The following is a 17,319-nucleotide window of genomic DNA, read 5'->3' on the forward strand; positions in this document are numbered from 1 at the left end:
AATTCAGGATTCCGGCAACAGTCCTACCATGAATTACATCTCCCTCCTTGTTGTTAGGACTGAGCGGGAATAGTATTTAGCGCAGCTGTGGATTTGAGCAGCAGGAGGGTGAGCCATCATTCAACTTGCCCTGCGCCCAGCTCACCGGCGGCTGAATAATATGCATGGCGCATAATGGGGATTAGGCAAGGTACTAGATTTGGGGCCCTCCTTCTGCTAAACTGAAGAGAGGTCAAAGAAGGTGGCAGGTGTGCCCCTTGACTCCACCTAAGCGCAAAGCTCCTGCATAGGTTGCCTGGTGGCTGATCCTACTCTGGCATGTACCCAGATGTCCCAGGACCCAGAACATTTATGCAGTCCTAGGAGCCAGCACGTTTACCCAGAGCTATTGGTACCCAAAAAATGAACCTAGTAGTCCCAGTATCCAGAACATTTATTCAGAAATCCTAGAATCCAGCACATTTATCTAGGCTTTACCAAGAACATTACCCCGGAGTCCTGGTGCCCAGAACCTTTGCAGTAAAAGAAGAGCCAATATTGTAATTCTGGAACCCAGAACATTAAGAAGTTCGGCTGGACGGGTATTCTAGAAGTCTTTCCAGGTGATCTATGAACAATAGCTGGCTGCTGCATTCTTCTGAACTGCCTGTGGAAATATCTGCGGCTGCGCGTTCTGAAAGCATTGTAGCAGTACGGGTTTATTACATGTCTTCAGAAAAATGGCCGCTATTGTGAAAGTTTCGAACTCTTATGGAGACAACTTAGGAACTGTTTTAGCAGCTCTAGTAGTTTGTAGTCTGTCAAGCGTAGGGCTTCATTGGTGGTGACGTTGCTTGCTTGGATTGGCTGTTAGGTTACCATGGGAATATGTGACGCTCTGTAGATCGCTGTTGCCCGGGGTACGCACATGCGCAGTGCGCTATAGAGTGGGATTCTACAGAATGAAGGTAAGGAGGCCGGAAAATTGGGAAAATGCTGCTACTGCTCTGCTTATCTATATAGCTGCCTATTTATGCACAGAACAGGCTGCTTATCGTCGCCTTCCAGATAACACGATTCCGGGCTCACTGTCTGTTGCTAGGTGCAGCCACACATACGTAATGATGCTGCCCGTGGCCACTGCTAGACCATCTATATATGTACATAGGTCTCCTCTGATTTATACGCTCTGGGCTATGATGGCCAGTTGGTCACACATGCAGAAATACCAGCTTGAAACTTTGGAATATTCTTACCAGCCTATATGTAATATAAGGTCCTTCTTAAGCAATCTGTTTCACATCTCAGCTACAACCCCATTACTACCGTAGTACACACAATACTGAGTAGTAGAGGCTTACTTAAAGCACACCTAAAGTGCAAAGGAATAAAAAGGCTGTCATTTTTATTTCTTTATGAACAATGCACATTGGCTGTCTGGTCTTCTGGCTCTGAGGGTCCTTTGAAACTGAATCCGCTGTGTTCCGTTACTATGTACTGACCCTCTGAAGCTACTTCCTAGTCGGGAGGGTTGGTGAAGACTGCACAGGCGCTGGCCAGCGACATGCGTCCTTGATTGCACACCTGCTGCCAGGAATGCACTGCACATGCGCACTATGTCACAACTACATAGTGCGCATGCATAGAGAGCTCCCGGCGGTGGACGTGCGATCAAGGGCACCCATCACCGGGTAGCACCTGCGCAGTATTCACCGACCCTCCTGACCAGAAAGTAGCTTCGGAAGGTCAGCACAGAGTAACGGAGGGCATGAAGATAGTCCACTACACATGCCTGCTCTACGTGCTCTCTTTTCTTTTGGGCTAAGGTATTATTTAATAACTTCAAAGGTGCGCGCACACAATTTCTGTTGCCTGCAGGAATTGGGACAGGATTATTCAGGTGCTAGTTTGGGGCCGAGTGCTGTACAGACAACGCTACCCTAGAGGCGACATATTCTGTTGCTGTGGAGGAGGGTGGAGGACACATATTACCAAAATGATCTCAGCCTGTGCTCGCTCAAGATTATCCGGTACTTTGGATTTTTCCAGAGATCAGGGTTGCCATATACATGCTACATTCTTGGCATAAGTAGGCCTGAATGGCTGCCTCAGCTGATAACACTCTAGCATGCGTACAAAGCTTTACACTAACTTTAAACCCAAACTCAAAAGAAAATCAGTAGGAACAAAAAAGGAGAGGAGATCCGGGCAAAAGGCCCGCTTCTTCAGAGGCTATGTAATAGCCTCTGAAGAAGCGGGCCTTTGAAGCCTGCAAAACGGCTGTCAGGCTTTCTTTCACTGTGTGTATGGGGACGCTGGGGATGCTATAAAAGGTGTTTCTACTGCAGAGCTGGTGCCTGGATCTCCTCTCCTTTTTTTCTCCTTTTTTGTTCCTACTGGTTAAGCTTATCTGGAGGCACAGCGTGTACACCTATACCCCCTGAGCCATTTGTCATCTAGTGCCGGTGTGGTGACATTTTTTGCAACTTTATCAGATTTTGCAACCTATCTGTATCAGAAAATGCAACCCAACCAAACCCTATTCTCACACAGAACCCTCCCCTCTTGCTAAACTAATAACCCCCCCCCCCTGAGGGAACAATCCCCCCTCTTGCTCAACTAATAACCCCCCTGGAGGGAACAATCCCCCCTCTTGCTCAACTAATAACCCCCCCCCCCCTGGAGGGAACAATCCCCCCTCTTGCTCAACTAATAACCCCCCCTGGAGGGAACAATCCCCCCTCTTGCTCAACTAATAACCCCCCACCCCCCGAGGGAACAATCCCCCCTCTTGCTCAACTAATAACCCCCCCTGGAGGGAACAATCCCCCTTCTAGCTCAATGGGATCTGTGGTTGCAAAAAATTACAGGCGTGTTAACAGAGAGGATCCACGCCTACACCGTCATACACTGTCCTCTATGGCAAGTTGCAAAATATGATGGGTAGCAAAATTTTTCACTACACCGGTCCATCTCTCTGTTTTTGGGAATTTTTTTCAAAAGAAAATCAAGTGGCAAGTAATAGTCAGTGAGAGGCAAAAAAATTTAAGTTGTTGCAGGATTATGTATGTATGCATCTTGAAAATGGACTAATCTAAACCCAGGGGAACAGTTCCATACACAAGCTCATACAGATACGGCCTTATGCTACAGCTGGGTGATGCGTTCTCTTGTTAAGAAGGGGGAGGAGGGCTTCACATTACGGTGTGGCTTTGGTGCTAGTCTTGCTTAGGTTTCCCAGCAGGAAACCTTATAGGGAAACTCCACTAACGTAATTAGGTGAACTGCTAGGTTTCAGATAGGTTGTAATAAACTACACCTACGCTATTTGGCCAATCAGAAAGCTTCGTACTGTAGAGGGTGCTGTGATTGGATCACTGTTCCCTATGATGTTTCCTGCTGGTTCCCCTAAACTAGACTAGTGCCGTGGCTTCTGTTCAGCATGGTAAGAAGAATAACACACGGTTGTGTCATTGGAGGACACCTGTACACTAGATTCTTGGCTGACTTGGGGTTACTCTATCTACCGTATGTTTGATGCCTGTACACACGCTAGGCAGAACTCAGCCGAGCCCACCCAAACAGGTTCAATTCCAGCAAGTGTTTAGGTGTCCCCCATGTGTATTGTTCCCATCCTTACTTGGCTTGCCAGAAAGCCATTCCATCATATTCACAACATTGACCCTTGCATCGATCTGGTATAGCTTATTTCCTGCTGTGTCAACTACAAGATCAAACTCGATCCTGACGGGTGCCACAAATAGTGCATGTGTGCGCAGCTTAAGTAGTCAGGGTTTCATTTATAATCTTTGCTCTGGAGCTCCTGTAGGTTTCCACTACTAACAAGTTGTGACGTAGTGCGCATGCGCAGAGCGCTCCCAGCAGTGGGGGAGCGATCAAAGACACACATCGACGGCCAGCGTCTTCACAGATTCTTCCAACCAGAAAGTAGCTTCGGAAGATCGGTACAGAGTAACGGAGGGCGCTTTTTCAATTTTTGGGGAGGCAGAGGTATCTGTTAAGCACACTTATTTATGAGATGTTGCTGAGAATAATCAGACTTGCAGAAACAAGATACTTTTCTATTTCTGGTAGGTGGGGAAGGGGGGGTGGGGATTGTGTACTGTATATTGTATTTGCTTTACTTTCAAAGAGACATTTTGCATCGCCAGTACAGGAAGTGCAGAATTATTAGGCAAATTAGTATTTTGACCACATCATCCTCTTTATGCATGTTGTCTTACTCCAAGCTGTATAGGCTCGAAAGCCTACTACCAATTAAGCATATTAGGTGATGTGCATCTCTGTAATGAGAAGGGGTGTGGTCTAATGATAACAACACCCTATATCAGGTGTGCATAATTATTAGGCAACTTCCTTTCCTTTGGCAAAATGGGTCAAAAGAAGGACTTGACAGGCTCAGAAAAGTCAAAAATAGTGAGATATCTTGCAGAGGGATGCAGCACTCTTAAAATTGCAAAGCTTCTGAAGCGTGATCATCGAACAATCAAGCGTTTCATTCAAAATAGTCAACAGGGTCGCAAGAAGCGTGTGGAAAAACCAAGGCGCAAAATAACTGCCCATGAACTGAGAAAAGTCAAGCGTGCAGCTGCCAAGATGCCACTTGCCACCAGTTTGGCCATATTTCAGAGCTGCAACATCACTGGAGTGCCCAAAAGCACAAGGTGTGCAATACTTCGAGACATGGCCAAGGTAAGAAAGGCTGAAAGACGACCACCACTGAACAAGACACACATGCTGAAACCTCAAGACTGGGCCAAGAAATATCTCAAGACTGATTTTTCTAAAGTTTTATGGACTGATGAAATGAGAGTGAGTCTTGATGGGCCAGATGGATGGGCCCGTGGCTGGATTGGTAAAGGGCAGAGAGCTCCAGTCCAACTCAGACGCCAGCAAGGTGGAGGTGGAGTACTGGTTTGGGCCGGTATCATCAAAGATGAGCTTGTGGGGCCTTTTCAGGTTGAGGATGGAGTCAAGCTCAACTCCCAGTCCTACTGCCAGTTTCTGGAAGACACCTTCTTCAAGCAGTGGTACAGGAAGAAGTTTGCACCCTTCAAGAAAAACATGATTTTCATGCAGGACAATGCTCCATCACACGCATCCAAGTACTCCACAGCGTGACTGGCAAGAAAGGGTATAAAAGAAGAAAAACTAATGACATGGCCTCCTTGTTCACCAGATCTGAACCCCATTGAGAACCTGTGGTCCATCATAAAATGTGAGATTTACAAGGAGGGAAAACAGTACACCTCTCTGAACAGTGTCTGGGAGGCTGTGGTTGCTGCTGCACGCAATGTTGATGGTGAACAGATCAAAACACTGACAGAATCCATGGATGGCAGGCTTTTGAGTGTCCTTGCAAAGAAAGGTGGCTATATTGGTCACTGATTTGTTTTTGTTTTTGAATGTCAGAAATGTATATTTGTGAATGTTGAGATGTTATATTGGTTTCACTGGTAAAAATAAATAATTGAAATGGGTATATATTTGTTTTTTTGTTAAGTTGCCTAATAAATTATGCAAAGTAATAGTCACCTGCACACACAGATATCCCTCTAAAATAGCTAAAACTAAAAACAAACTAAAAACTACTTTCAAAAATATTCAGCTTTGATATTAATGAGTTTTTTGGGTTCATTGAGAACATGGTTGTTGTTCAATAATAAAATTATTCCTCAAAAATACAACTTGCCTAATCATTCTGCACTCCCTGTATATATTTGTGTTCTCTTCTTAAAACATTCTTGCTTTGTTTTACAGCGGGTGTTTTCTTTGGCTGAAAAGAGCTTGCTTGGGCATCCCATTCAGTATGTATGGCAGAAAACATTAGGAAATTACATTGTGGTTACAGGGTAAGCAAATAATTATCATAATGTTGTCTTCCCCTGATGTGACTGCATAACAGAGGCCTGCTGAGGGTGGGGGATGATAAAATATAGCTTTACTGTACAATATGTTTTCACTTTTTAGTAATTTTAAAGGAAACCTGCAGCGAGGAGAAATGGAGGCTGCTTTATTTATCTCCTCTTGAAGAGAAACTGTCATGACGTGTAGTTTAATGCAGTAAATTATTCAGGATACTTACTTTTATGTTAAATATCCTGGTTTCAACATTACCAACACTTAAGCTGGCCATACACTGGCCCGATTTGCCGCCGTTTCGACAGCAGATTCGATCACTGGGATCGAATCTGCTACCAATCGTTCGCGCTACACGCCGAATCTTGATCCAGTAGGGCGCTCTACTGTTTAAACTTCCTGCCGGGCAGGAAGAAGTAAAGCATGCTGGACCTGGAGACCAGAACGGAGAAGACCGCAGAGACCTGGGGACTGGAGTCGCGCCGGCGGAGCAGGTAATGATTGCGGGTGGGGGGAGCGGCGGCAGCACCACCACCACCACCACAACAGATTGTGAACGGTTTCAGGCTGAAATCGGTTCACAATCTGTTTGCAGTAAAGGTGGCCATACGATCCCTCTCTGATCAGATTCGATCAGAGAGGGATCTATCTGTTGGTCGAATCTGATGGCAAATCGACCAGTGTATGGCTACCTTTACTATAGCTATACATTGCTGTTTATTGGTATGTAGCCCCACTTTCCCACTAAGGCTTAGCCTAGGCTGTTTATTATGCAGAATGCTTAACCTGTTTGACAAGACAAATAACATTTATATCGCGCTTTTCTCCTGGCGGACTCAAAGCGCCAGAGCTGCAGCCACTAGGACGTGCTCTATAGGTAGTAGCAGTGTTAGGGAGACTCGCCTAAGGTCTCCTACTGAATAGGTGCTGGCTTACTGAACAGGCAGAGCCGAGATTCGAACCCTGGTCTCCTGTGTCAGAGGCAGAGCCCTTAACCATTACACCATGCAGCCACCATGTTTGGGAGCTGTTATTCCTGCCAGGGTGTAGATTTCACTCACTGCCACCACGCGTTGTTGCCACTCTCATCGCAACTGCATATCGTGTCGCTCTTTCCCTGTTGCAGCTCTCTTGCTCTGCTGTTGGTATGCCAGCAGAGCTCTGTGAGTCGGTCAGGAGCCGATTTCATTGGCTCCTGACCCCATGATCACTGTGAGCCAATCACAGGAATCAATGAAATCGGCTCCTGACCGCCTTACAGAGCTCTGCCGTCATAGCGATGGCAGAGTTTGGGGCCTGCGGTGAGAGGCGAGAGGTCCGTGCGGCGATTCGTCGGTTAGCTGTGGTTTTTGGTACCAGCAATCTCTGGTCCTTCAGGGGCCAGAGACCGCTGGTACGCAAGGGGTAAAAGAATGTCTGTTGCCTGTCAGTCTTGCTGATCTCGTTGGCTGTAGTAGTGTCTGAATCATTAGCCAGAAACAAGCATGCACCTAAATGGGTAAGACTTTGTTCAGAAAATCTAATCTGCATGCTTGTTCAGGATGTATGGCTTTAAGTATCAAGCTAAGTACCTACGGAAAGATAAGATCGGGGAACTCCGCTTTCAAACGCTTGTTCCCTGATCTATCTATCAAAACTGTAAAAGGCCTGATGCAAACGATGGGATGCAAACAATAATTTAGTAAATTTTTGCTGAAGTCCCACTACTTTAGCAAAAATTTGAACGAGATAAAAACAAGGAACACCAAGAGCCCTAATAGTGTAATATGTACTGGTAAATGGTTACTAGATAGAGTAAATATTAATAACAAACCAGGGTTACCATTAGGCAACCACTGTAAAGGCAGGTGGGGAGATTTTCCTGACCCCACTCAAGAATAAGAAGTCGCTCTCTGTAGATGAGAAAAAAGGGGGCTCAACCCCAGAGGAGGACTGGGACCTCTTGGCCTGGAGGGAAAACACAAACTAGAGGCCGTTTCCACGGCAGCCCAGACATCACACACGTACTGCACATGCTATATGCCAGTAGTCATGTGGGAAATACAGCAAGAACACTCAGAGATAGGGTGACAGGTAAAGTATAAATGCGCTGGCACCAGGGGACATGTAATAAATTTTGAGTTACAACGGCCGGGGTTTCCATTGCTTTCATCGTTCCTCTACCAGCAGCCCTTCTGGAGTCTAGGGACTGTCGAAAACTTTTCAACCTAGACGATACCTTATGTAGATGTGCACCTGCCGTAATTTTAACAATGGTGAGAGACCAGACAGATTTTTTCCCATGGACCCTGCAGGCAAGCCTCTGCTCTGCATCATGCTGTGTATATTTACCAGCTTGCCCGCCCTCTAATTGCTCTGTAATTGGGGGTTTATTTCCCTCAGCCAGCCTAGTGGTTCACCTTCTACAAAAATATGAATGCACCAGGCAATGTACCAGCCCTAAATCAATAAATGAGAGGCAGCCTAGGGGGAAATCTCCCCCCTTCCCCCCTGGCCAGTCTTCCCATGTTCAACCCTCCTCCCAGGGTGGACTCAATATTATGCAGGAGAACAGAGGCGCCAAAAGGATAAAAGGAAGCTAAATGAGCTTAAAAACCAAATTCTTGGTAAATAGAGGAGGTAGTGGTGGACAGAGGTGCCTGGCTCTTCTACTGACCACATATGCTATTGCTCTGTTGTTATTGCTTGATGAAGCGGGATCAAACCTGTGAAACACGTTGCATATTTGGAGTTCATAAATAAAATATATTGACTGTCTTTACTGCAGTCGTTGTGTGTCTACTTGGAAGAAGTAAGTCCACCACAACCTCCTCTATTTACCAAGAATTTTGGTTTTAAGACTCATTTAGCTTCCTTTTATCCTTTTGGCGCCTCTGTTCTCTTGCATAAAAATTTGAACAATCGTTAGTGATGTGATCCATCATAATGGTCTTTCAAAACGAACAATAGTCGCAGTTCTTTTGCTGTCTTTAACCGTTGTTTACTTAATTTTCACGACGGCATAAAACGAATGATCCTCTGTCAAAATGACATATCTTTCCGTGGGTAGGGCCTTTCAGAGGCAGCAGATCAGCAGGACAGCCAGGTAATTTGCATTGTTTGAAAGGAAATAAAGTTCAGATTCCCTTTAGTGTTGCATCTGGCTGGTGTACGCTTGTTCCCATATGCTTCTGCACCAACCCTGTACTTGTGGAGGCAGCTGGACATAATAGCTCAGAGGAAATGGTGCAACTTTATCTATGAAAAGTTGGACAGTTAATCAACTGACCATCACCTGCCTTGATCTTAAAGGGAACCCGAGGTGAAAAGGATATGTAAGCAGCCATATTTATTTCCTTTTTAAAGTGAACCAGAGACGAAGCACCCTCATGTATTTTACCATATAGATCAGTGGGAACATGAGAGAAAACACCTACCTTGCTTTCAGTTTCATTCTGCACTGCTCAGCCTGCTTCTAATCAGCCCTGATAAAATCCCCGACTGAGCATTCAGTCTGGCTTTGCTATAATGATTCCTGAGTAGAGCCAGCAGGGGGAAGGCTTGCACTTGAAAAGACATGAGAGAACACAGACTGAGCTATAAATACTCATGAGCAAAGCCAGACTGAATGCTCAGTCATGGATTTTATTAGGGCTGATTAGAAGCAAGCTGTGCAGTGCAGAATGAAACAGAAAGCAAGGTAGGTGTTTTCTCTAATGTTCCCACTGATCTATATGGTAAAATACATAAGGGTGCTTCGTCTCTGGTTCCCTTTAACAATACCAGTTGCCTGGCAGTTCTCCTGATCCTCTGTCTCTAATACATTTAGCCATAGACCCTGAACAAGCATATGCAGATCAGGTATTCTGACTCAGCTGACTTGGTTTTTACCGGATTAGCCATATGTTTGTTCCAAGGTTTTGACACTTTGTATGCCAGAAGATCAACTGGACTGCCAGGAAACTGTATTGTTTACAAGGTGATAAATATGGTAGCCTTCATATTACTCTCACCTCGGGTATCCTTTAAAATATTAGTGTGAATAATATTAGTGTGGGAGATTGACATTTTCAAAGTTAAGAATATACATTTTCATTTTCATGTTTCTCCAGTGCGGATAACACTGTGAAAATCTTTGATCGTCATGGACAAAAGAAAGATGAAATTAACTTGCCTGGGTGAGTGTTTTTTTTTTTTTTCTTTTATGGCAGCTCACAAGCAGAATGCTACTGCTCTATGCGGGCTGCTACACACACACACAAAGCTCGCCACCCAGAGAAATCGGGATTCAGTTCTTTGAGCGACTGATGCATCATTCTTCTACAGCAGAGCGATGCTTCTGATGCTTTGGGTGGGTGTAGAGGGACAGCGCGCAATGGAATGGCTTTTGGCTGATAAGGAACATTGACATGGCCGCTGATTGTTTTTTAAAGTGGACCTGAACTCATGCACAGGACACAAGGAAAGGCTTTTCTATTGATTATTGAGAAGGGTATGAATAATGTTGGACTGGACACTTTTTGCTCAAATAAAGTAAATAAAACTTGAGATTTTTCTCCCACAATAATGCCTCTTGTACATCGTCTTATTATCTTTTGGGAGACATTTCCTGTCAAAAATTACTTGCTGGTCGAATAAAAGTAACTTTAAGTCAAAATTTGCCAGGGGTATGAATAATTATAAGGCAGCACTGTACATATAGAATAGTGTATATGCCACATATTTGACACAGGTTTGCTCTAAAGAAAACCTGTACTGAAAAAAAGTTCCCTGGGGGTACTCACCTCAGTAGGGGGAAGCTTCTGGACCCTATCGAGGCTTCCCCCATCCTCCTGTGTCCCGCGGTGGTCTCGCTGCAGCTCCCGGAACGCACAGGAGACAAATCTGTCAGCCTGTGCAATATTTACCTTTTCGGGCTCCAGCAGGGGCGCTGTTGCGGCTCTTCTGAAGGAGATAGGCAAAAATAACCGATCTCCGTCGGGTCTGCTCTACTGCGCAGGCGACTTGCACCTGCGCAGTAGAGCGGCCCGATGGAGATCGGCTATTTTCGCCCATCTCTGTGGGAAGAGCGGATACTGCGCCTGCACTGGAGCTAAAAAGGTAAATATTTACATCGCCGCCGCTCCGGGAGGATTTTCTCTGCCGCCGTGGGACCGAGGAGGACGGGGAAGCCTCAATAGGATCCAGAAGGCTTCCCCACTGGAGGTGAGTACCCCCCAGGGGAGTTTTTTCATTACAGATTTTCTTTAAGCTGGGCCTGTCAGCTGAGAGGTGGAGATATTTTTAATTTTGTATTCAACTTTATCATGTTAACTTTTCTGTTTCCTTAGTGCATGTTTGTCTATGGACTGGGACAAGGATGGGAACACTCTGGCCATTGTGGCTGATAAGTCTAGTTCCATATACATGTGGGACACAAATATATGTAAAACAAGCCCGTTGGACAGCGGTATGAGGTGAGATATTTCTCTTCTGTTTCCTGCATATTACTGTTAGCTTTCTTGTACAGGCAGTCCCCTGCTTACAAACATGTTCCGTTCTGAGAGATTGTAAGTTGAATTTGTTTGTAAGTTGAGTCCTGTGTTAACTACTTCCAGGCTGTGCTTACTGAAATCTATGCCCTGTTTGGGACCTGTTATCCCTGCCAGGTTGTGGATTTCAATTAGGCAACTGCTACTGCCTGTTGGTATGACAGCAGAGCTCTGTGAGCCGGACAAGAGCCAATTTCAATGGCTCCTGATGCCGTGATCACTGTGAACCAATCTCATTCACTCTCTACCTATAATATCTTCTGAATCACAACTCGGAAGCAGTACACTCATCTGGTGTTTGACTCAAACTAACTCCGTTATCTGCATGCCTGTTGGAAGGTCATGATTGAAGCCAAAAAGTATTTAAAGCAACCAGGCAAATGACATGTGATTTAAAAATTAACAAAACATATTTTCTTCTTTCATACCAGAGATCAGATGTCTTATCTGCTGTGGTCCAAGACTGGCTCACTGCTGGCTGTAGGAACATCTAAAGGGAATTTACTAATTTATAATCTCCAGACCTCTAGGAAGGTGCCTGTCCTTGGTAAGATCTCAGAAATCTTGTGAATTTATAATGGCTTTTTATTGTCATAGTACGTATAGACATTGGGCTTGATTCACTAAGACAAATAGCACGCCTTATCAAAGTTAACACGCCTTATCAGAGTAGCATAGTGAGCGCTATGAACTTATGCCTGCTAATTGGCAATCCACTCGTCCTGCCCTGAGCCCCTGCGGGTTCGTAGCGCTCGCTATGCTACTCTGATACGGTGTGTTAACTTTGATAAGGCGTGCTATTTGTCTTAGTGAATCACGCCCATTGAATCTTATCACGAACAAATGACTGTAAGCGGTCTACAGATTTGTGTAGAGTGCTGCACATCTCAGGTGCATAGAACATGCATACTTATAATATGTTTATTACATGTGTTACTGCTTGAAATTAGAAAACCTAAAGAAGGAGGAAAAGCAGCAATGTGTGGAAGAACTGTATAAATTCATAGTCGTATCAAGCTTGGCCTGGTATTCTCGAGACCCAGTGCCCAGAGCCAGGTCTTTAAAGAGAAACTCCGACCAAAAATTAAACTTTATCCCAATCAGTAGCTGATACCCCCTTTTACATGAGAAATCTATTCCTTTTCCCAAACAGACCATCAGGGGGCGCTGTATGGCTGATATTGTGGTGAAACCCCTCCCACAAAGAAATTCTGAGTACATACTCTTGGCAGTTTCCTGTCTGTGAACCCTGTTGCATTGTGGGAAATAGCAGTTTACAGCTGTTTCCAACTGCCAAAACAGCAAGCAGCAGCTACATCACTTGCCAGCAGTAAAAATGTCACCATGTGATAAATGTCAGAATATAAATCAGGGATTTAAAATATTTTACAATGGGCAAACACTGACTAAATCATTTATACATAATTATTGTAAAAATGAAGCACTTTATTACATTATTTTCACTGGAGTTCCTCTTTAACAAATATTCTAGATGAGTTTTCAGGGAGGCTATAAGATAATTTATTCAAATGATTTTAGACTCGGTCGCATTTCGTGTGAAAACGGATAAAGCTTGTCTGATTCACGCAACGCAGAAAACTGACATGTCAATGCATCCCATGTTGAATATAGGATTTCAAGAGACAGCAAACAATTGACAGCGCTCCAAGGCTGCAAAACAAAGGCGTGCAGATCCCCCCAGGGGCTAAAATACTCACCTTAAATACAAATCATTTGCAAATTATGCACTAATCCCTATGCTAAAAAAATTCTACAGCATCCAGATTAGAAGTCCTGGCTTTGTTTCATTAGGTGGATGAACAAATTCTCTTATATCTTTTCATAGGTAGATTGTTAAGATGTAACAAGTAGGGCTCAGGCCGGCCATACTGATCCATCTCCTCTTCATCTTATTCTCATCAGTTTAGGGCAGGACCAAAACTCACAGCCACATATCCTCATCTGTCCCTCATTTTCAACATCAACCTTAGGAAACTCTGTGCCTCCAAGATATCAATTAAAACCCCTCTTGGTAAAAATGACTGAATACCCCCAAATTCTAGTTTGCCGGAGGATTGTGAAGATGAACTGCTATGGGCCTGCACAAAATCTTTATTGTCAGTGAAGTGAAAGGGGTGTTTTTGGTGATCTAGGCAAAAAGTCTACACGCTCATACACACGTCCAACTTAACGCACAACCAACCGCTCAACCTGACCAAATGCACAACAAGTTGTTTACCTGACAAGTACGTACACACACCCCAACCAACTCACTTAAATACTATACGTGCAACTAAATGACAGACTGCACAATATGTCCGCATTCAAAAACAACATAGTTATTCAAAAGACTTGTACATACGTTCCAACCTGCATGATAGTTGGGCAGATTGAGCCTTCGGTTGGATCTGGCAAACAACCTGTTATCAGTTGGCCATCTGGTTGTTTGCCAGCCGTACACACACCCAACTTATCTTCCAAAAGACAAGTTTGGAAGATAGTTGGACAGATTCTTGGTACATGTGTATGAGCCTATGCTAGGTACTCACGATCAGAATTTCTGGCAGATTTCCTGCCAGATCGATTATTTCCAAATTACCAATCTGATTTTCCGATTGACTTTCCATTCACTGTTATGGAAAATCGATCAGAAATCAGATCTGACAGGTAGGAATTAATCGATCTGTCGGTAGATCTGCCAGAAAATCTCATCCTGTGTACCTAGCACTAGGACTGATCACAGCTGTGTCATTTTTATGTTAATTTGAACTCTCATAAATGGTGCACTTGCTTTAGAGGTCACCTTCTGTATTGCTGTCTCTGCAGGGAAGCACACCCGGCGCATTACTTGTGGCTGCTGGAGCTCACAGAGTTTGCTTGCCCTGGGTGGGGAAGATAAGATGATCACTATCAGCAACCAGGATGGAGACACAATCAGACAGGTATGTATCAGGAGTCAGAGATCTTCAGGAGAATAGTCTGCTGGGACAGCTGATATGTAGAACCAACTATGACCACGTCTCGTGGATCAGTCGTCAATCACTGAATTTCATGTGAAATAAAAACAGAGTCACCCTTAAATAGATTGTACAGTGAATTTTGTTTTTTATTCCTTTTGCTGCTAAAAATGTATATGTAAGCATCATTACTGCATATACATATGAATGCTACATATTTATATACTAGGTTGCAGCAAGAGCAAAGCAAAAGTATTTCACACTAATTCAAAACACGCTATTTACGCACTCCAAATCGGGTTTTGAACCTATATTAAATTGTTCAAATACCAGTATAAAACATTTTGCCTTTAAAATGTGAAAATGTGGTTGAACTATCTTAAAATACAGCAGACATGATCTCTTTCTCTCTCTCTCTCTGTCTCTCTCTCTTTCTTTCTTTCTCTCTCTCTCTCTCTCTCTCTCTCTCTCTCTCTCTCTCTCTCTCTCTCTCTCGGCTGGAGGAATTGGTGGGGGGGGGGGGCCTTTATGTTAATGCTGCTGAACAAACTGTTACTGGCATTCTGCAGTCATGTGACAAGTGGTGCAGGGAGAGAAGAGGTTAAACTGGGAGATGCAAGTTCAATTATTCCCAAAGAATAGCTTGCATGGGTGATAACAGTAAATGGCTTTACTTTCTCAATGACTGTCCAATATATGATTATATTATTACTTTAATGATTTTAGCTCACACAAAAAAAAACAAAATATCAACAGGTGACCAGCTTAAGATTCAAGCACTTTATTGTCATTGTGTAACACAACAAAATTACTTTTCATGACAACCCCATGATGCATATAGGGAACATAGTGATTGTTGCAAAGGTAGAAACAGAAGAAATGAGTATGCCAGGTATTACAGATAGTTAAACAATTTGTACACAGTGATAATTATTACAGAGAGGATTCAGAGTTCATCAAGTTTATGGTGGATGGGGAAAAAGTTGTTTTCAGTCTGTTTGTTTGTATGCGGATTGAGCTAAGACGTTTACCTTATGGAAGGAGCTCAAACAAGGCATTTCCATGGTGAGTGTTGTCCTTGATAATGTTTTTGGCCCTTCTCATACAGCAAGTCTTATTCAAAAGATCCAGTAATGGTAGTTCAGTGCCGATAATGGCTTCAGCTGTTTTAACAACTCGCAGCTTAGTGACAATTAACTAAAAGAAAAATTGCCTGGTCACTTACCTGGTTATTTCCAGCCCTTTTCAGCGATACACGGGCCACTGCGCATGCACGGCCAGCAGCCACACCTCCTCTATCGCACTCCCATACCCAGGAGCGTTCTGTGCATGTGCATTAGCAGTTCTTTCTTACTGCGCAAATGCAGAGCAATCACGGCTACGGCAACACATTGAAGAAGGTACCCAGCATGGGGCCTCGCATCCAGCGTTCAGAGGGTGACACCGGGGGAGCAGAGGAACCAGGAAGATTTCAGGGGGCTGGAAGAAGCCCCAGGTAAGTAACGAGCCAATTTCCTATTCAATTAAGGTTTCCTATAAGTACAATAGGCTCATTACTGAAGACTATATAGCAATCAGAAAAAGACAATATAGCCAAATTATTGTTTATGGCTGGTAAACACAATGCAATTTTCCCGTCAGATCGACGGGTCAATCCATAATTTCCGGCATGACCAATTTGCTCCTGATCAAGAATTGGATTTTTTTTGTGCAGTACTGATCTGAAAATCGATCCTGTTCTCGATCAGGATCAGATTGGACAAACCGCAAATTATCAATTGACCCGTCAATCTGATGGGAAAATTGCATCTTGTTCACCAGCCTTAAAGGGAGCTGACAAAAGAAAAAAATATTATACATACCTGGGGCTTCCAGCTCCATCCGCTCCGATCACTCCCACGCCACCGCCGTCCTCCGCTGCCTGCAGCTTTGGGAACCGGGTCCCCACACTTCCGTCAGTCGGAGCCAGTCTAGCGTAAGAGAAGTGTGCTGTTTGTGTATCTCTCCAGCAGCCGCTGGAGAGATACGTAGAAGGCTCACTTCTCCTGCGTAGACTGGCTCCGACTGATGAAGTGACGGGAGCCAGTTCCCGAAGCTGCGGGCAGCGGAGGACGGCGGCGACGTGGGAGTGATCAGAGCGGATGGGGCTGGAAACCCCAGGTATGTATAATCTTTTTTGCTATTGTCAGCTCTCGTACACTTTAAGAACCCCCAAAGTACATTGATCTGGTCTTGTTAGCAAATTTAAAGGCAGTTCAAAGGACCTCTCAGGTCAAAATTAACCGAAAATTACTGTCTGGTTAGTCTTTGTTCCCTGATGGGGAGATTGTTGAATGTTGTCTTGCCTAGAAAGAATGAAGTTTGACTTCACACTGGGACCACATACTGCTCCTCTTTCTCTGGATCCCCGAGGGACACGCTGATACTATCTTTCTGGTGGGGTGAAGGAACAAATGGGCTACTATCTTGGGGATGGTTTGGCATCTAATACTACATAAGATATAAGGTTCTAGGTTGGGGAGGAGGGGTCCCTGTGTAGTTTTTGGTCAGAGCCCCCTTCCCTTCCCCCCATACTTTATCAAGGAACATGGTCGGGGACATACTTCATTAGCTGGAGTTTCAGCTTACAGGGAAATACTGAAATGGCTCCTCACTGGATGGGACCTGGGGCAGTTGCAAAGGTATTTTTAACACTACACTATGGTAAAAGATAGCACATATGATAAAAAAAAGTGTCACTACAATTTCCTAAGGGCATGTTTACTTTTACTATTTTAAACCAATTGAGTTTCTTTTCAAGAACCACAAAAACCTATACCAGTAGCATGGAAATGTTGCATAAACAAATGATATTCTTGGATTACAGACCTCGGTAAGAATGGAACCCAGCGACATCCAGTTCTCTGTGATGAAGACAGATGAACGATCATCACAAGGAGAAAGCACAGTAAGATCCAAGCTGGCACTTCCATACATCTTCATTAACAACAATA

General features: G+C 44.2%; 1 protein-coding gene across 1 annotated transcript in view; it reads left to right on the plus strand.

Annotated features, from left to right (window-relative positions):
- Positions 1-850: 850 nt before the first annotated feature.
- The window catches only part of WDR19 (WD repeat domain 19), a 97,860-nt gene continuing 81,391 nt past the window's right edge, over positions 851-17,319 (plus strand). Inside the window, exons 1-7 of the mRNA XM_068278460.1 lie at positions 851-947; positions 5,761-5,852; positions 9,951-10,016; positions 11,169-11,294; positions 11,801-11,916; positions 14,196-14,311; positions 17,193-17,273. Coding sequence (XP_068134561.1) covers positions 942-947; positions 5,761-5,852; positions 9,951-10,016; positions 11,169-11,294; positions 11,801-11,916; positions 14,196-14,311; positions 17,193-17,273 — 603 coding nt within the window. The 5' untranslated portion in view covers positions 851-941. The remainder of the gene's footprint in view (positions 948-5,760; positions 5,853-9,950; positions 10,017-11,168; positions 11,295-11,800; positions 11,917-14,195; positions 14,312-17,192; positions 17,274-17,319) is intronic.

The sequence above is a fragment of the Hyperolius riggenbachi genome, chromosome 1, assembly GCF_040937935.1.
Source record: "Hyperolius riggenbachi isolate aHypRig1 chromosome 1, aHypRig1.pri, whole genome shotgun sequence".
NCBI lineage: Eukaryota > Metazoa > Chordata > Amphibia > Anura > Hyperoliidae > Hyperolius > Hyperolius riggenbachi.